Here is an 18,683-nt window from a genome sequence, read left to right as displayed (position 1 = left end):
AGGAAGAAATGAAAGAAAGATCGAGAAAAGAAAACAACAACTCAACAAATGTAAACATCTGCATGTTGGCAGCATCTAGGGCAGTAAACTTTAATATTAACAACAAATGAACTTTGTAATTTCTTGAAATCCATTCTGCTTTTCTAACAGTAGCAAATATCCTAAGCAAGTGATGATGCTCTTTAGCAAGGGAGAAGAAGTAACAATAGCCTATATAGATGGGATCTTCCTTTTGAAGAGCAACAAGCATTGCTAGAAGGTTATGGTTTCAGATGCAGGTGTACCAAATGGTTAAAAGAAGGGCCACCCTAAAATCAAAACTACTCAGGGATGAGGCAATGAGCCTTCTAATATTTACTTCATGATCTACTGTTGAATATTGCCATTTAAATTTTAAATCAGTTGATTATATATCCTTTGGATGTTGAGAGTGGTTTTCATTAATGTTAATGCATAAAAAAAAAGGTGCACATCCACTGCATACCAATTGAGCAATTCACTTCAACCCTCTCTATTGCTTAGAAGTGCATATTATTTTTTTTTAGTTTCTTTTTTGCTATGGGTAAATTACCAAAAAAGATACCCAACTTTCACCTTATTTTCAAATTTAGACTCAAGTTTTAATTTCACCAGGCTTCAAGTGTGTATTAGGTAAACTCAACAAGCATACGCAATAGCTCACAAACCATGTGGGCCAAGTAAGCACACATAAATCTGTGTGTCTTCTCGCTGCCCCTAGGGAGGTTTAAACCCTGGTTGCAAATTAAGCCACTATAGCCTCTTACCACCAGGCCAACCCTTAGGGGCTGCTTAGAAGTGCATATTCATTGCTTAACAATTATACCTATTAATTGCAACATCTCATGCCTGTCAGTCACTCCATTACTTTGGCCACTCCTTGGCTTCCTATTGTTTGAGACATTATGGGCACACCCCTCCACTTTCATCACTAATTTTCCTCAATGGGCCCTGCTTCAAGCAAAACATATCTAACAGATGTTACATGTTTGTTCATGGGCCAAGTAGTTATGTTCTACTGGATCGCCATCTTACCCATATTTTCAGTTATCTACAAAGTGTATCAGCCCTGAGATATCTGGTGCTCAAAGGCATATGAGTGAAACAAACAATAGAGGACTGCTATAGCACTAGCAACCTGTCTCATCAAGTCACTACCCTCTCTCCCTCTGTGATTAATTCTACTCAACAGATAAGCTGATTCTTTTCAGCGTGATATGTGAAGAAAGTTCTAGTAGGAAGCTTTCCAAATCATAGAAGTAGGGACACTAATTCAAGGCAATTAGTTGAGACATCAGTCCACATAACCTAAAGTAAAAACTATTCAAGGCACTAGATTTCCAAGGAGATGACAAGAAGCCTAAGAACAGACAATTCCCAGACTCCTCATCCCTGGAGTACACTGAAGAACTATTTCCCAAAAGTTCCAATAACCATTTTCAATTATTGTCAATCAAATATCAGAGATTCTTACGTACTTTAATTAATTTAGTACGCTAGCATTGAACCCCAAGACACTAAGCGTGCATCAGATTCCACGGACGTTATTGGAATAAACTCTTTAGAATTTTTTTCATAGGATAGTTAAAAAAGGACCTTACTATCTCTGTTCATAAGGTTTTCCACTTTGCCTAATCAAAGCAAATAACAACACGACAGAACATCACCCATCAAATTCACGTTAAGCCAGTAGAGACTCAGTTCGCAAAATGTAGTACAAATGCAAAAACCGAGCTATTGTTGTCACCAACAACCTTATCATTTTGATTACTGAATGGAAACTACAGCAGGATTCTCGCATGACTAAAATCACTTCTTTGCTCTAAACAAGAAACTATAAACTGTAAGCAAATCAAGAACCAACAATGACGAGTCAATGAATCCCGCTTGATAAAAGGAACCATATATGAGAACTGAATAATTCAACATTCAGTCATATAATCGAATACGCACCATCAAACATGCACAATTCAAAAGACAACCAAACTCAATTCGCTGTTCAGCTGATTTCTAATCAATTATCCAACACATAAACCAGCAATCCGTAAGTACTTTGTTCATTCTGTGAATCGAATTGTATATTTTTCTTGATAGATGTGTTTAGTCTGATTAATCGCCTCTTAGGTCGAGGATTGTGGATTCTGAAAAGAAAAGAGCAAAACGTATCTTAGTTTCTCTTAGTTTCTCTGTAGGTTGGTCGCAGCATTCTTTCTGTCGGTTTGTTTGTTTGTTGTTTCTTCGGTTGAGTTGATGTTTTGGAAGGACAATGCTACATGAACAACTCGGGTGACAACTTTGTTGACAATCCCAAATTATCGCGATACCCCCCCCCCCCCCCCCCAAGCTTCTTCCTCTCCCAATCCTCTCTCTCTCTCCAAAAATCTGAGCTTCTTCCTTCACCTCACCCGCCCGCACTTAAGCAAGAACCCACCCACCTGTCCAAAAATCCGATGCCTCCTCGATCTCTGAGATTTCCGGCGTCCCCTCCACCACTCCGGCGGCTTCCCCTCCGGAGTCCCCTCCACCTCCCGGCCTCGGTCTCTCCCTCTCTCTCTTGAGGCTGAGGCGATCCAATCCTCCTCGTACTGGAACACATTGCTGATTTATCCGCTTTGTGAAGACAACGGTCCTATGAGTGAGTTTGGCAATGGTTAAGCATGAAAGCAGTAGCCCTTCTGTGTCGTAGGAGCTTCTTTGGCCCAAAATGTCCAACACTTGACATCCCTTCTTCTCCCAGCCAAATTCATTTGCGTTTATCCTCCTCCTATAACCCGACGCCTCATCAGTCGTCTGAGAACGAGAGTCCGGTTTCCAGTCACGAGAGAGAAGAAGAGACCAAGAGCCTGTGTTGGAGGATACAGAGGCTCCCGAAGGGAGAGCCTGTTGGGGCGGCGTTCCAGAGCTGGATGGGCGACGGCTTTCCCGTCCACACAGGCAATATCTTTCACGCCATCAACCGTTTGCGCAAGCTTCGACTGAACAAACGCGCACTCGAGGTGAAAAGATTTTCTCTTCCCTTCCATAGCTATACAAAGTTCACCACCTGTTTGTAAATGTGCCGAAAAGAATTGTGCCAATTGCACAATTAGGTAAATGCAGGGAATGTTGAACTTATCTATCCAAGTTTTTTTCAACTGCTCCATTGAATTAATACCGTAGGCTATAATGTACCGAAACGCATTGACTAATTTCATTGCCACGGCCAATCCGTTTTGTTGGTTTTCTATTTAGTTGTTGAAAGGTGGACAACTGAAGCATCTATTGGAATTTTGGGTCGTATTGCTGGTACCCAGTTTTTAAATACGTGCTCTTTAGGGAGATTTTACACAAAAATTAGCTTTTAATTCTATAGGGTTCAAGAAAATTGGATTGCTTGATCATTTGATCAAATTTCTATGCTTGGAGAGAGAGAGAGAGAGAGTTGTCTATGGGTTAGAATTTTAAAGAACAAGAACAAAGAAAAGAAAAACAGTCATTGTGATGTTGTCCCGTTAAGTATGATCTTTATATTAGATTATGTTTAAATGTTGTACGTTCACAGTTATTTTAGTAAGCATAATCTGAGCATGAAATAGCATTCTAATAACTACTTATAAGTTCTCATCAGTAGGATGAAGAAACAAGAACAAGCATTTGATTGAGTCCGAGGTTTACTATCTACCTACAACCTTTTACAGGTGATGGAATGGGTGATCAGGGAGAGGCCCTACAGGCCAAAGGAACTAGACTACTCATATCTATTAGAATTCACGGCTAAGCTTCATGGTGTATCAAAAGGGGAGAAACTTTTTTCTTGTGTCCCATCCGAATTCCAAAATGAGTTGCTGTACAACAATCTTGTCATTGCATGCTTGGATAAAGGCATGATAAGGCTTTCACTTGCATACATGAAGAAAATGAGGGATCTGGGTCATCGCATCTCATACTTGATTTTCAACCGCCTTATCATCCTCCATTCTTCGCCAAGCCGTAAGAAAGCCGTCACAAGGATCCTCAGACAAATGAAGGCTGATAAGGTTGATCCACATGTCTCTACATACAACATCCTGATGAAAATTGAAGCTAATGAACACAATATCGAAGGACTGCTAAGAGCATTTGGTGATATGAAGCGAGCAAATGTTGAGCCAAATGAGATATCTTTCTGTATATTAGCAACCGCACATGCTGTGGCAAGACTGTATACGGTTTGTGAGACCTATGTTGAAGCAGTGGAGAAGTCAGCAACAGGGAATAACTGGTCAACATTAGATGTCCTCCTCATATTGTACGGGTATCTGGGCAAGGAGAAAGAGCTGGAGCGAACTTGGAGTATTTTGCGAGAACTGCCTCATGTTAAGTCCAGGAGTTTCATGCTGGCGATTGAAGCATTTGGCAGGATTGGGGTTCTAAGTCGTGCTGAACAGCTTTGGTTAGAGATGAAGTCAGAGCAAGGGCTGAAACTAACAGAGCAATTTAATTCAATGATATCTGTTTATTGCAGACTTGGGTATATTACTAAAGCAACTAAGCTGTATAAAGAAATGGCAGAAAATGGGTGCAAACCTAACGCCATAACATATAGACACCTTGCCCTTGGTTGCTTGAAAGCCGGGTTAGTGAATGAAGCACTGAAAACACAAGAGTTGGGGAAGAATTTGGCAGCAAGCACCAGGATCAGGAGATCGACCCCATGGCTGGAAACTACTCTTTCAATAGTCGAAAGCTTTGGTGAGAAGGGTGATATAGAGAATGCTGAGAAGCTCTTTGAAGAATTAAAATACGCAAATTATACTAGGTACACTTTTGTTTACAATGCCCTGATGAAGGCTTATGTCAAGGCAAAGATTTACGAACCAAATCTTTTAAAACGGATGATTCTGGGAGGGGCCAGGCCAGACTCTGAGACCTATGGCCTCTTGAAGCTGATCGAGCAATTTGAAACCTAATTCTTTGTTGCTGTGATTGTATAAGAAATTTCTGGGTTTCAATTGTTCCCTTGACAATGCTTGTATTTTATGTTTAAATTCGAAGACAATAAACATGGGAGGATATCACAGTTACCGCTATCAGTTTCGTGTTCTGCAAAAATCATAGCTGCAAACTGTTGCTGAGTTGCTGTAACCAACGCCAATTTTCAATCTGTAATTGGGCTTGGGGTAAATGTGTAATTTTGGCATGAGTTGTCAACAAAGTTGTCAAAGGAGTTGTTCATGTAGCATTATATCGGATAGATGATCTACAGTTTCTGTCTTTTATTTTTATTTATTTATTTTTTGCTTGGTAAGTTGCTGTCTTTTAACTTAAAATATTTTATTTTAAAATTGGTTTCCAATAACCTGTTTTGTTATATACCTAAATGTATTTGCAGCAGAGTGAGCTTCCTTTTGTTGGAAATCGAGAGCCAGACTTTGAGGCTGAAGCTGTTTTAATTGGGAGTTCATCAAGGTACTTTTGTTAAATGGACAATATTGAGATTGTAAAAAAGGGATACGTAAACATTTTTCTGTCTTGTGCTCTGAAATTTTATACAGCCTGTTTATAATTGATATCTGATTTCAGAAGTAATAAGCAAGGAATTATGTTTTGTAAAGGAAAAGAAGGAATTAAATTTGTAGGCTGACCTCTTCTACTTTTGTCTCACATGTGAGAACAACTAACGAGATCCCTAGTTCCCTACTTACATTAGCTGAATTTTCAAATTTTAGGTGTTATCAGTGATGATAAATTATTGTCCTTCTGATTAGAAGTTTGTGCATTCAAAACATTCTGGACCTCAGCTTTGTGTAATATTCAACCAATTTTCCATAGGGGACTTTCTCACATGTTTGATCATTTTCTCATTCAAATTTTTATTGTTAGAGATGGGAAGGGAAACAGTAGAGAACTTAGCTTCTTTTGCATGACTACTGATTTGTGTTTTATACCAAAAATGTTTCTACATCTGGAGAAGTTTGATTTTCTATGGTCAGCTTTTCAATCATCTACCTTCTTTGCACTTCTTTCTTTTTGTTTTCTCAATTATTTTCAATAATATCCTACTTCCAAAAGTGAGTTTGTTCTTGCAGGTGAAAGTCTCACAATATATTGGGAAGAAATATGTTAATTCTCCTTTTCTACCCTCTGGATTTCACTTTTGTTTGTCCCACTGGTGAGTCTGGCCCTGCCCTAATGTTTTGACATCTTTTACTATTCTAATTAGCTGGAAGGAATGTAAACGGAAGAGTATTATATCATGTGCTCTGAACATAGGCAAATCTCTCTCGCTCTCTCTATATATATATATTGTTGATGTACAGAGATCACAACATTCAGTGAACAATATGCAGAATTTGAGAAGTTAAACACAGAAATATTGAGTGTTTCCATCGACAGTGTGGTAAGATTTTTATTCCATCCTCTTTTTATTGTTTCAATTTACCTAATAACAAAAATAAGATGCTGTGATGCATTGGTGGATATGTCATAACTATGTTGAATTCTTCGCCTGCACTAAGGAACATTCTTCTCTAAGTTAGATCCTACAGTTACCTGCATGCCTCCCATCAGCACATATTTGTGAACTCCACCATCATCATGTATTCCTGATTTTCTGCTGTTATAGTTATTGCCACCACCAGCTTTACATTTATCAATTACATTGCCAAAACTATAGCTTTCAATTACCACTTGAGTTTTCACACAGCACTCAAGGGAAAGATCTGTCATGAGTCAAGTTTTAGCTTGAGGAACATGAAAAACTAATTCAGTCATTGTTATAATTTATATTCTATAAAATTACTCAATTTTAATCGCTATTTATATCCTAGGAACTTTATTAAAATTATCATAACTAGTCAAAAGTTTGTTCTTGAAAATCATTCCCACAATAATCCCAAATTCAGTAATGAAATCAATTAAGGTGCTATCTAAAATAAAAATAAATAAAACCATAAATTGAATATAAGGTTATGACATATGGTCGCTAGTACTAGAGTCTAATCTAATGCTTCTTTAGCTTACTCAAAATGATAAAAAAATGACCAATAACCTCACAGTTCAATAAGTAACAAGCCTTGCAATTATTAATATATAACAGGTATATAAGGATTTTGTAATAATGCAATAATAGAAACTGCTTTAATTTTTAAAAAAAATTCAATGCACATATATTTGTTTGCTAATTTTTTCAACATATTTTCCCATATAATTTTGTAGCAAGCAACATTTCAAAAATTTCGTATGTCAAAAGATGACAACAATATAATAATTGGGAATATGGGTATCAAAGAACTACTGTAACCACATTCTCAATATCAATGCCATTTCATTTGAGCAATGGTAGGTCCAGTGGATTTACATTCCGTATAGAGTCAACTCAGCGTGGTGCATGGTTCTTTGTTTTTTTAAGATGATTCTGGTTTAGATCCATAATGCACCTGAATTTTTTTCTCAAATTGCTAAGAATTAGAGTCATCATGTTGTGATTCATGTCAGCTATAATTTTCTCTAGTTGTCAGAGTATCATGGCCAGATCTTTAGTGGAAGCTATTAACAATAAGATGTGGGATTCATGATTAAGATGGTTTGAATATGTGAAGAAATGACTGTTAAACATATCTATAGAGCAAATAGATGATATCGAAGAGATTTATAGAAAAAGGGGAGAGAAAGACCAAAAACAACTTGTGTGGAAATCCTTAAATATGAGATAAGGTATAATGGCCTCACAATGGATACGACTACAGATAAAGATGGTTGGAGATCTAGAATTTATATAATCAACCCCACCTAGTGGATTAAGGCTTGTTATTGTTGTTGTAAGAAATAATGTTCCCCCATAGTAGATGAAACTTTTCCTTGCAACTTTTTTTAACGTCATTCCATAGTTCAATAAGAATGTGATAACACTATTGATGGAGATAATTCTCTCATTAAGCAAATCTTAGCAACTTTTAAATTGAGTTTCCAAATCATGATATAAATAATAGTTTTATCACATACCTTCATATGGAACTTCTTCCATAGAATAAAATAAATTTGAGAATTATCATATCAAAATTGCATATTTTTATAAATAATTATAAGTTGGATGTCCATATGCATAATTAAAATATTAGTAAAAAATTATTATAGAGTCTAACTTTGCTAAAATTAAACCTAAAATGAAATTTACCCTAAGTAGTCATTTTTTACATTTGATACTTCATTGTTGAACAAAAATTTAAAAACTTTTTCCTCATTGAGTAACATCATTGTTGTCTAATTTTCTTTTCTTCTTTCTCCTTTTCTCCTTATCCTTCTTGTATCACCCAGGACTTCCTTGAGTTAAAAGTTGATTAGTTGGTTGGTCAGATGCAGTGGTAGACTTGGTGATGACCTCTAAGGTAACTGAAGAGTGCCAATGCTTTTCTCTTGTGCCTCTGATTGGGTGTCAATACCTATTTCACACACTCTCATTTAGGGATAACAAATGGGTAGTGCTTTGGGCGGACTTACCCCGCCAGACCCATTAAACCCCCATTTAGACTCTTTAAATGGGCAGGAGTGGGTATGATGGGTTTGGGGTAAAACCCCAATAATTTGCAGGTTGTAACAGGGTAACCCATTTTTCCCATTTAGTACTGCTTATTCTTTATTTTAGAATCAACCTTGCTTATTCCTATAACATGGAAACATGATCATTGCTTCATCCCCTCATTGTTGTAAAAAAACAAGCAAGGACCTATACTTGATTTCTATTTTTAGTCTTCTATCAATATTTGTTTTCAACTCATTCTGTAATTATATTATTCCTGATCTTGGAGCCTTGTGTTATTCATCAAAATAGATTAAATTATTTAGTAAAATAAAAATAAAAGAGATCTGTGCTTTTCTTGTTCTCTCTATCAATTCCACTATCTGATTGAATGCCTAGCCAACGTTAGTGGGCACTAGCAGCATTTTCGATGTAGCACTTTCTTATAAGTGTCCATGCTGGTTAGTTTCTCACGCCATTGGTTGCCTACACAAGTTGGTTGTCGCCAATAATGCTGTAGTAATGTTAAATGCAGCATGTTGTCAATATTGTCTGCAGCATCTGTATTGTAACAACATTGCCATATGAACACATCTATGCAATTTGTTTTATGGCCATGTTGTAAGACAATTTTACAACGAAAATTTAATGAATGAGTTGTGAGCTATCTTTTATTTCTTGTTATCTAATATTAAGAAATGAAATGGTGACAATAGCTATCCTGCCTGTGAATAAATAACTCAATGGGGAAAATTAACTATTAACAAAGTAATAAGACTGCATGGCTTGCAGAACTCGTTGAAATTTTATTTCTTCTTCAAAAAATGAGCATGATAACAACAGCAGCAACAATCAGAATACTCACTCCCACTAGGTGAAGTTGGCTTTATGAATTCTAAACTTTCAGTCATCTCTATTCATGTGTATATAGAATTGTAATGTTTTCGTATCTATGTCATATTTAAGCATCTTACTTCAATAGGTGTTGTTCCAACCTTATTATGCCCCATTTCTTATTTTTTATTTTCTTGTATGGATGCACATTCACTGTAACATCATCAATAAAATTAAGCTCATATTTTGTATATGACACTACTAAGGTACTCAACATTTTGAGCCATACAAAAAAGAGTATGATGTACCTAGTATTTGCCTATATACATATACAAGCTTCTTTGTTTTTGATAGGCACATAGGTTTGTTGGCCTGCTCTTTGCTTTTATATAGGGTTGAAACCTTTCTTTGGTGTTCTTAGTTTAATTGTATTACTTAAAAAGAAAAGAGAAAAAAAAGGATGAGGAACTGGTAGCTCCGATCACTTTCAAAGTTTTTTTTTCCCTTTCCTTTTTCCGTCTATGTGAACCTTGTAAGAGTTAGTATCCTTATGAAGAGCAACCTTAGATGCATAGTTTGGTGATCAGTTTGTTGCCTATCAATGCAAAGAGGATATGAAAATCTATTTTTTTTTTCTTTATATTGTCTATGAACAGCGTCCGGTTGTATGCTGTGCTAATCTTCTTTCATGTGACCCTTTCTCCACACTTCTTTCTAGATTGCTCTTTCATTATCTCGATTGATTGTGTCAGCACATGTTCCAGATCTTAGGGAATTCCGCAGCTTTCCACCATTAACAACCTAGTAATTGGCCGGACTGGTGTCTGGATGAGACAATGAGAACGCCCAGGTCATGTAATCCCACGAATAGAGGGATTTATTTTCTCATGCTATAAACCCATATTTAGTATCTTGCACATGAATTAATTGGTTCCTAGTGCTTTATTTCTTGTAGTATGCTGCCATGTTGGTCCTGCAGGCATTGCAATACGCGCAGGATAATCCAGGTGAAGTATTTGCCTTGTTGGATGGGGAATCAGGAGAGAAGACCATAAACCAGATCCCAAGCTCAGCAAGGAATACTTTTCTGCAATATGAGGGAGATGGAGGTAAAACTGCCGGTGACTTCTCCATCTGTCATTTTTAGAGTCTGCAGAGTTTTTATTATTATTGTTATTATTATCATAACAATAGAGGCTCCTACAAAGAGAGATGGAATAGAATAAGTATTTAGTAAAAGAGATAAAGGAATATCAACAAAAACCTAGTGAAAGAAATTTAGGTATGATATGAGTTATAAATACGAGCTATAAATGCCTTGTAAAAAGAAAAGGATCTAGATAGAAATGACTAACAAACTAAAATTTATGTAGCTGATCTCCCCTAGTGGGAGATCAGCTTTGCATATTCTGTTTCTTGGCATTACGCTTTCTCACATTCTGTTATATACTCCGATGAAGGCTAGCAGCTGCGAAACCCAGCAATGGTAGCACAGCCATATTTTTACAGTTCAGTGGCAATAATCATCTCATTTTGGATGTGTAGTGGAACTTTAGAATGATAGCTTTATAAGTGATTTTGGTAAATTACAGCTCAGAGAGTGGTTAATTGCGTTAAAGGGATAACTATAGAAATTTATCTACAGTTGACATAAGATTCATTTTCTATTAAACTTATTGCTACAAAAATTTATTGTGACTATCTTTGACCTATCATAAATTTACATTCTTTTGTTGGAAAAATCAGCAAAAAATAGTAAACTTTTCAAGGGTAGAAAAAAATTGGACGTGCACTTCACTCATAAGCATCTGCCTACTGTTACTCTTGCTTTTGTTTGTGAGGGAGATACTGCCCCATCGATACCTGAAACTAAACCAATACCATCATGATTTCCCTACAACACAGCCCCACGGTAATGCCATATAGTGTTGACTGTCTGGTGAAAGAAATCAGCCATCTGTGCATTATCAGATGGGTCAATTGGCAATGCAGGCCCAACAAACTTGAAATGTGGACCTTCAAACCATTCACGGAATTGGAAAATTCTCCATGGGCCTTCTTAGATTAAACCCTCAAGATTCATTTATTGCTGTTGAATTTGATACAATTTCCGATCCTTAACTTCTTGATATCAATGGTAATCACATTGGTGTTGATGTTAACACAGTCATATCTTTTGCTTCAATTGATGCTAAGTCAATAGGGATTAATCTTAAAACTGGGAGACAGATACAGCTTGGATTGACAAAACATAGATGCAGCAAAGTTGACTAAGTTTGGACTAGTTACTCTTAGATTAAGCCCTTCTAGTGTTGGCAAAGTTGTTGTTTGAGAAGTTTTAGCCTTTTGGGTTTAAAAAATCTATTAAGAGGGATTGTTTTGTATCAAAAGAGGTCATAAATTGAAAATTGGTATTGGAAGTTCCGGAAAAAATTACCAAAAAAAAAAAAAAAATGCAAATCTCAAATATCGTTAGAGCTATTGGTAAGGTTCTGTTGCGAGAAAGAAAGGGAAGTCAAAGACAGTTTTTATCGGTTTTTATAAACTGACAATAAATTTGATATAAAGCAAATATTATGCCAAATTGAGGTAGTTTTTGTAATTGTGTTAAAAAGGAGTTTCTTTTGGGTCCGGAGATCGAATTTTGGATTGGCTGCCATTCTCGAGATTCAAATGTATGGAAACTTTAGCTGAAAACTTTTGTTGAGCAAGCAACGCAATCCAGTTTCTTTGTCAATGGGGAGGTGTCATGGGCAGAATATATTTGTCTAATCACTTTTAAGTTACTGAGAATAGCTAAAGTCAATCTCAACTGCAAATGAAATTACAGTTCGAGGGGCCAAAAATGGCATTGTTTTGTCAATTAGGGCCAAAACAATGCTGTTTTGGGCCCTCTGGCTCCTCTCCTCTTCTCTTCCTCTTCCACAAGCTGCCGTCTCAACTCTGACCATCCCTCATTTTCTCTTCTCTTCCTCTTTTCCAAAACTCTTTTGAGCCTGCCATTCTAGATCCAAATCCGACCATCTCTCCTGTTCTTTTCTCTTCATCCTCTTTGAAACCCTTTCAGGCCCGCCTTCCGTCATTCCAGATCCCCTTTTGAGCTTGTCATTCCAGCTCTGAAACCCTTTTGGTGGGAAGAAAAGTGAAGAGAAAGGATGGTCCGAGTTGGGATGGCGGCTTATTGGAGAGGAAGAGAAGATGAGAGATGGTCAACGTGGGAAAGGATTACGGAGAGGAGGAAGAAAAGAGAAGAGGAGAGGAGGTAGATGGGTCCAAAATGGTGTTTTGGTCTTGACTGCCAAAATGCCTTCGTTTTGGCCCTTTGGACTACAATTTTATATTTTATTTCTAGTCTGGATTGATTTTAACTTTTCTATCAAGTTATATAGGGGCGGATTTAGACATTAACGTCGCCCCGGAGGGGGGGTTGGATCCTACCTCCATTTCCATAGGGTCCACGCTTGTCTCTCACAAATTGCCACTAGCAATAGTTGATTAAAGGCGAATAAATCAAGTATAAACAGGTAGAAAAATATGGCTGAAAAACATAAAAATTGTAAGTAATATCTAAATTTAGTTGTCAATCAAGATAATCACAGAAAAAAAAAAAAACATACCAATTGTACAAATTCGAGTTCAAATGAAGCAAATATGGGTGTTTGTCACAGCAAGCGAGAATGAGAAAGCTAGCGAGCAACAACAAGGGTGAGTGAGAGACAGGCAATGAGGACGAGCGGAAGAGGCAGCGAGCAAGAACGAGAGCAAGGGCAAGCAAGGGATTAGCAACGGACAAAACAAGCGAGAGTGAGGGAGAGAGAAGGGTTTGGCGGTTTGCCAAAGGGCAGCAAGGGAGGGAGAATGACTGCATGATTGGGGTGGGCTACAATAACATGGGGTGGGCTGAAGCATGGGTTAGATTCAATTGAGCAGGTTATTATTAAAATTTTATCTTTTTTATACTATAAATTCAAATTTGATTGTGAGCAGCCCTAAATTGAAGCACAGGCCAACTCACAAGTAAATCCATCCCTATAAATAGATCAATCTATTTTCTTTCACATAAATCTGCCCATGCAAGGTGACTGGTCCATTGGTCCAACTCATATTTTGAGGCACTTATCCATGAGGGATAATAAGTTAATCCTTACTTTAGTTAAATCAAAATCACATATTTGATTTTGACTTAAATTGAATTATCGTATATGTGGGTATGTTTATTTGATTGAATAGAGTTAAGGGTATGTTTGTTTGACAGAAATAGTTTCAATTTTAGAAGAGAGTTCATGTTTCATTCACTAGAACTACAGCGGCATTTAGACTCTTATTTTATAAAAAGGGAGTTAGGGTGTCATGAATAGTCGGTGAAAAATAAGAGCGAGTTTTCTATTAGTTTACTTAGGGATTTTTCTAGTTTTCTTTTTCTCTCGTATTTCTTGAGTGCGGAAAGTGAAATCCCTCATCTTAAGGCCCTCCTACATATTGCCCCACACACGTGAGAGGGGTTAATCATAGTACACGACAGCGTACTAAATAGGAGGCACAGTGCATGGTGTCTATAAGGAGCCACCCCCACAAGAGGGTGAAACTCTCACACTGGTTATCATGACTCGAACATGCATCTTTGGGTGCAATTTGTTACCTGAGAATCAATCGTGCTACGTTCGTGAGGGCATCTCTCATATTTCTTAACAGCCATGGTTGTTAACATTCCAATTTAATTCTCACGATTTTGTGTTAAGAACCTTTAAACAACTCAACATACATATAAATTCAAAATTGTTGTAGAATTAGAAAGAATCATGATTCAACTTAGTAAAATTGATAAAATCTTGAGTTGAATAACGATTTTACTGATTTCATTTTTCATGCACAGAAATGTTAGAGATAGAAAAAATTATGTCTACAACATAATATTAATTTTGATTTGAAGGCTGCCCTTCCTTTGTGAACCTTTATTTCTCTCAAATACCTTTGTCATAACGTTCCGCTGCCCCCTTGTTACACAATTGCTTGGTGCTTGGTGCCCTTGTTGATTCACAACTTTGATTGCTCGGTACCATCATTAATTCAAAAACACAAACTATCAATTGAGTTGTTGTCAATTCACAAACATGAATCAATGTTTCTGTGCTCGCGTACTTGGTGTCACCATTTTCATATAACATGAATCGATTCACAACTCCGATTGCTTAGTGTTGATGTTAATTCAGCTTAGAAGAGGATACAATTTCATCTATTTCTTCTTTTGCAATTTTATCGGTTTTTTTTTTTTTTTTTACAATTTCTTTTGATCTTATTCGCTGATTCTTATCTACCACAACTTTGTCTATTTCTTCTTTACCCGCCTTCATTAATTTGAAAGTGAAATTTGAAAATGAATTATTCTTAATGTTTGTTAGTTTCCTTAATTTAAAAGTGAAATTTAAAGGACATTTTTATTTGTCTCTAAAATTTTGTAATTTTATGATCCGAGTTTATGATTCAATTTTGTAGACTCTCCTTCAATCTCACTATAAAATTCCGAGTTTAAGAACCTCATTAGCAACATTTGGGTGCTCAATTATGAGATGCTCCCCGGTGATGATTGCATCTACAGATAAATCATTTTTGTATGTAGTTTTATCTTCACTTTCCGTAAAGAATAATTTTCATAGTGTGAACTCTTGATGTATTTTATTCAATATAAGAATATATGTGATATATTCTTTTTAGTTTGAATTGATCCTCATGTAGGTGTTAGTCTGACTATCTTGTCTACTTTGCTTGAAGCACTTGGCCGGGGATAGGATTAAAAATTTGGTTGCTTTGATACAATTCATTATGGGTCAAAGATTTGCCATCTTAAACTACGACAAATAATGTTGCTTGCTTTCCTTTCATATAACTTAAAAATTCTTTCTTTCTTTCTTTTTTTTTATAATTATGCGTTGTCACTCGTGCCCTCACTAAACCCGCCTCAAGATTATCACGAGAGAGATAAATTAGGGATATGCTTGAGTGATCAGAGTTTTGAAGCTGTATCCACTAACAGCCTTCAGCATGATTTTACAATCCCTTTCTTTGCCACCCAACTGTGCCCTTGGGGCTTCTTTCTTTCTTCTTTATTTGTAGTTGCAGAATACCAAGGGGTCCTTTGTGTTGCATCTCACATGAAATGTAGCAGTTTTAAGCTCGCATCGTCCTACTCTATCTAAAATTTACGATGAACTTGAGATTTGACTTCTTGAATAGATACAAATAATTATATAATTCTACACAAAAATAAAATCGAACTCACGATCTCACAGTATTTTAAGCTCCTAAATACGTGCAGTAAACCGTCGGTGTTATTTTTAAGAGTTGAACTTAAAAGCTGGAAGATGAATAAATCATATAACTATTGATTAGATTCAATCATTACCCTTGCTTGAGAAGATAAAATGCTTATCAAAAGGGAGGCCAAGAGGGGAAAAACAACAAGATTAATAACATAAGCATTCTTGTATCCTCACGCATTCTCTTTTCCCTTTTTATTTTTTTTTTTATAAATACGTATTCATTGAAAAAATCACAAAACTTTATAGCTTTTGTTAGGATATATCCAGAACATCACAAAGAAAATTAAATGAAAAGACAAAAACTATCCCTAAACTACCAATGTAAATGATACATTCCGTCTAATATAAAGAAAATATGAAATATGTCGGAAGAAGTTTTTAAAATGATCGCACTTACAATTACATGCACAATCTTCACTTTTTTCACCACTCCCCTAAGTAAAATAAGACTTTTGATATGAATGTCAACATTTTATGATATTGACACCTAATTACTCATATAAATATACTTAAAAAGAATAACAAACATTTGCACCTTTCTCACTTTTTTAAGAATTATAAGACTTTTAGAGTAAATATTAACATTTTATGATAAAAATACTCGATTACTCACTTAAATAATATTCAGAGAGAACAATGACCACTTTTCTTCGGTCTATGAATTTCCATTTACGTCCCTTAAGTGTTAGATTAGATCTTGGTCAAACTTAGATATATTTGCAGCCACTTGTCATCTGCCCCATATTTTGCTGCAATTTGATGGTGGAATTGAAGAACAAATCATACAAAGATCTAAATGCGTGAACCAGCTGTTCTCTTGGTTTCTTTTGATTCCCCAACTCTTAATTTGATCAGTTGTCATAGATTGATCTTTCAATATCTTGTTTGACCACTCATGATCTTCCACGGATTTCATTTTTGTCAACACAATCTCGTGTAGACATCTCAACACAAATCATTTCAAAATGGTATCACACTCAATTTAAAAAGTTGATTCTACGTGACTCGTGAACTCGAATTATATGAGTTGTGGCGACTTATTTATTGACATATAATTCACATGTAGACATCTCGATATAAATTATTTTAATTAAAACTGAGTTATACTCGATTTAAAAAATTGACTAAGCATGACTCAAGAACTTGAACCAGATGGTTTGTGGCTACCTATTTGACCACTGCATGGCTCTCCTTGGGTGCCCTGCCAGATTTTGCCAGGCTAACTTTTTTTGGTATATTTTTTATTATTTGTATTTTTAAATAAAATTACGTTGAGATAATGTTAATATTGAATAATGTTAATATATACATATATATGGGTCTAAATAGATTGGCTCTCATCCATCCAATCTATTTAGAGTAGCTTATGGATTTATCTACTTAATTAATTTAATCTTTCTTAATCAAAACAAGAGCTTCAATTTCCCCATTAAAAGGTGACAAAATTAATCATCCGACTTAGCCAACCCCAATGACTTGTTGAGCCATGGTCATGATAGAGCCAAGGAAAGGCCTCTTGTGGTTGGTGAAAAGTTTAGGTCTTAAATCAACATTGCCAACAACTTCTTACTGTTATTTTCAAGAATAATAATTTCACCCCAAGAAAATAAAATCTAAAGGGGGATTATGGGTGACTTTTTTTTTAGCTTAACATTGACCAAAATTTGCTGTAAAAACTAACCAAGTTTAGTGATTTGTTAGAAATAATAATTAATTGTATTATCACTCGAATATAATAATGAATTTAGTGACGAGAAGCATCATCGTCAAATCGCATGAAATTTGCAAAAAAGAGAACGATTAGAAGGAATGCAAATAAATACTTATTGCATTAATAATTTATAATTTGCATTAATAATTTAAATCTTTCAATTGCTTTGAAATAATAAGTAGTAATAAAATTTCTCCCCAAAACTTGTATTAATGATTTGCATTTAGTACTTATTGTATTAATAATTTATATTTTGTAATTTGCATTAATAATTTAAATCTTTCAATTGTTTTGAAATAATATATACTAATTATTGTAAAATTAATAATGGATTTTAAATACACAAGTTTTTCAATGCTAATTATGGAATTTTTAATACATTATTATGTGAATATTAAATATTTAATTAATCCATCAATCAATCAATCAAAAATAAATACTATTTATGAGGAATATGAATAGATATTTAAACTGTTAATTAAGTCACAAAAAATTATTTATTTATATAAAATTTTATCTTTATATAATATAATATAAATATTATATATAATATATAGTACAATAGTATGCAAATATTTCTTCCCTCCAAAAATTTGCCAAACTTTTTTTTATATCTAAAATTTGTATTAATCTTGCATGAATTTTTCAATGCTATTAATTAATCAAAAATAAATATTTTTTGTTAGGTCTTCTCATCAATTAATTCATCAATCAATCAAAAATAAATACTATATATGAATAGACACTTAAAGTATTAACTAAGTCACGAAAAATTATTCATTAAATAGAATCTTGTTTTTGTATAATATAATAATATATAATATATTATATTAAAGTATAATAGTTTGCAAATTTTTGTTCCCTCAAAAAATCTGCCAAGCTATTTTTTACCTCTAAAATTTATATTAAATTTGTATGGATTTTATGAGATATATTAATAGATAACTTAAACTATTAATTAAGTTATAGAAATTGTCCATTTATTTAAAATATTATCTTTATATCTTTATTATATATATATATTTATATAATATTAAAATATAATAATCAAACAAAGTATTTTGCCAAGTGTCAATCAATGGTGAATTTTTTTTCTCAAAAACTTGCATTAAATCAAAGGTAGTGATTAATTAATTATTAATTACTTTAATAATTATATTACAGTCTTGAAAATATGATATTTTAACAAATTCATAAAAAATTATTTAAGGTTGTCAAATGTTAGGATTTTTCAATGCTAATTAATATTTAAAGTATCACATTTTTAAAACTATGAAAGAAATCAAAATTCATATTTTTAAAATTTTGATATTATTGAAAAAACTTA

At 34.7% G+C, this 18,683-nt stretch overlaps 2 protein-coding genes across 2 annotated transcripts in view; both read left to right on the top strand.

Annotated features, from left to right (window-relative positions):
• Window positions 1-18,683, top strand: part of LOC127805836 (protein transport protein Sec61 subunit beta-like) — a 79,460-nt gene that overhangs the window by 44,085 nt on the left and 16,692 nt on the right. The window lies entirely within an intron of this gene.
• On the top strand, window positions 2,361-5,200 carry LOC127805833 (pentatricopeptide repeat-containing protein At1g07590, mitochondrial-like). Its single transcript, XM_052342622.1, has 2 exons — window positions 2,361-3,014; window positions 3,696-5,200. Exons 1-2 carry the CDS (start codon window positions 2,676-2,678, stop codon window positions 4,944-4,946), a joined length of 1,590 nt encoding a protein of 529 aa, XP_052198582.1. The 5' UTR covers window positions 2,361-2,675; the 3' UTR covers window positions 4,947-5,200.

Source organism: Diospyros lotus, chromosome 7 (genome assembly GCF_014633365.1).
Source record: "Diospyros lotus cultivar Yz01 chromosome 7, ASM1463336v1, whole genome shotgun sequence".
NCBI classification, from domain to species: domain Eukaryota; kingdom Viridiplantae; phylum Streptophyta; class Magnoliopsida; order Ericales; family Ebenaceae; genus Diospyros; species Diospyros lotus.
This window is presented reverse-complemented; position numbering and strand designations above follow the sequence as displayed.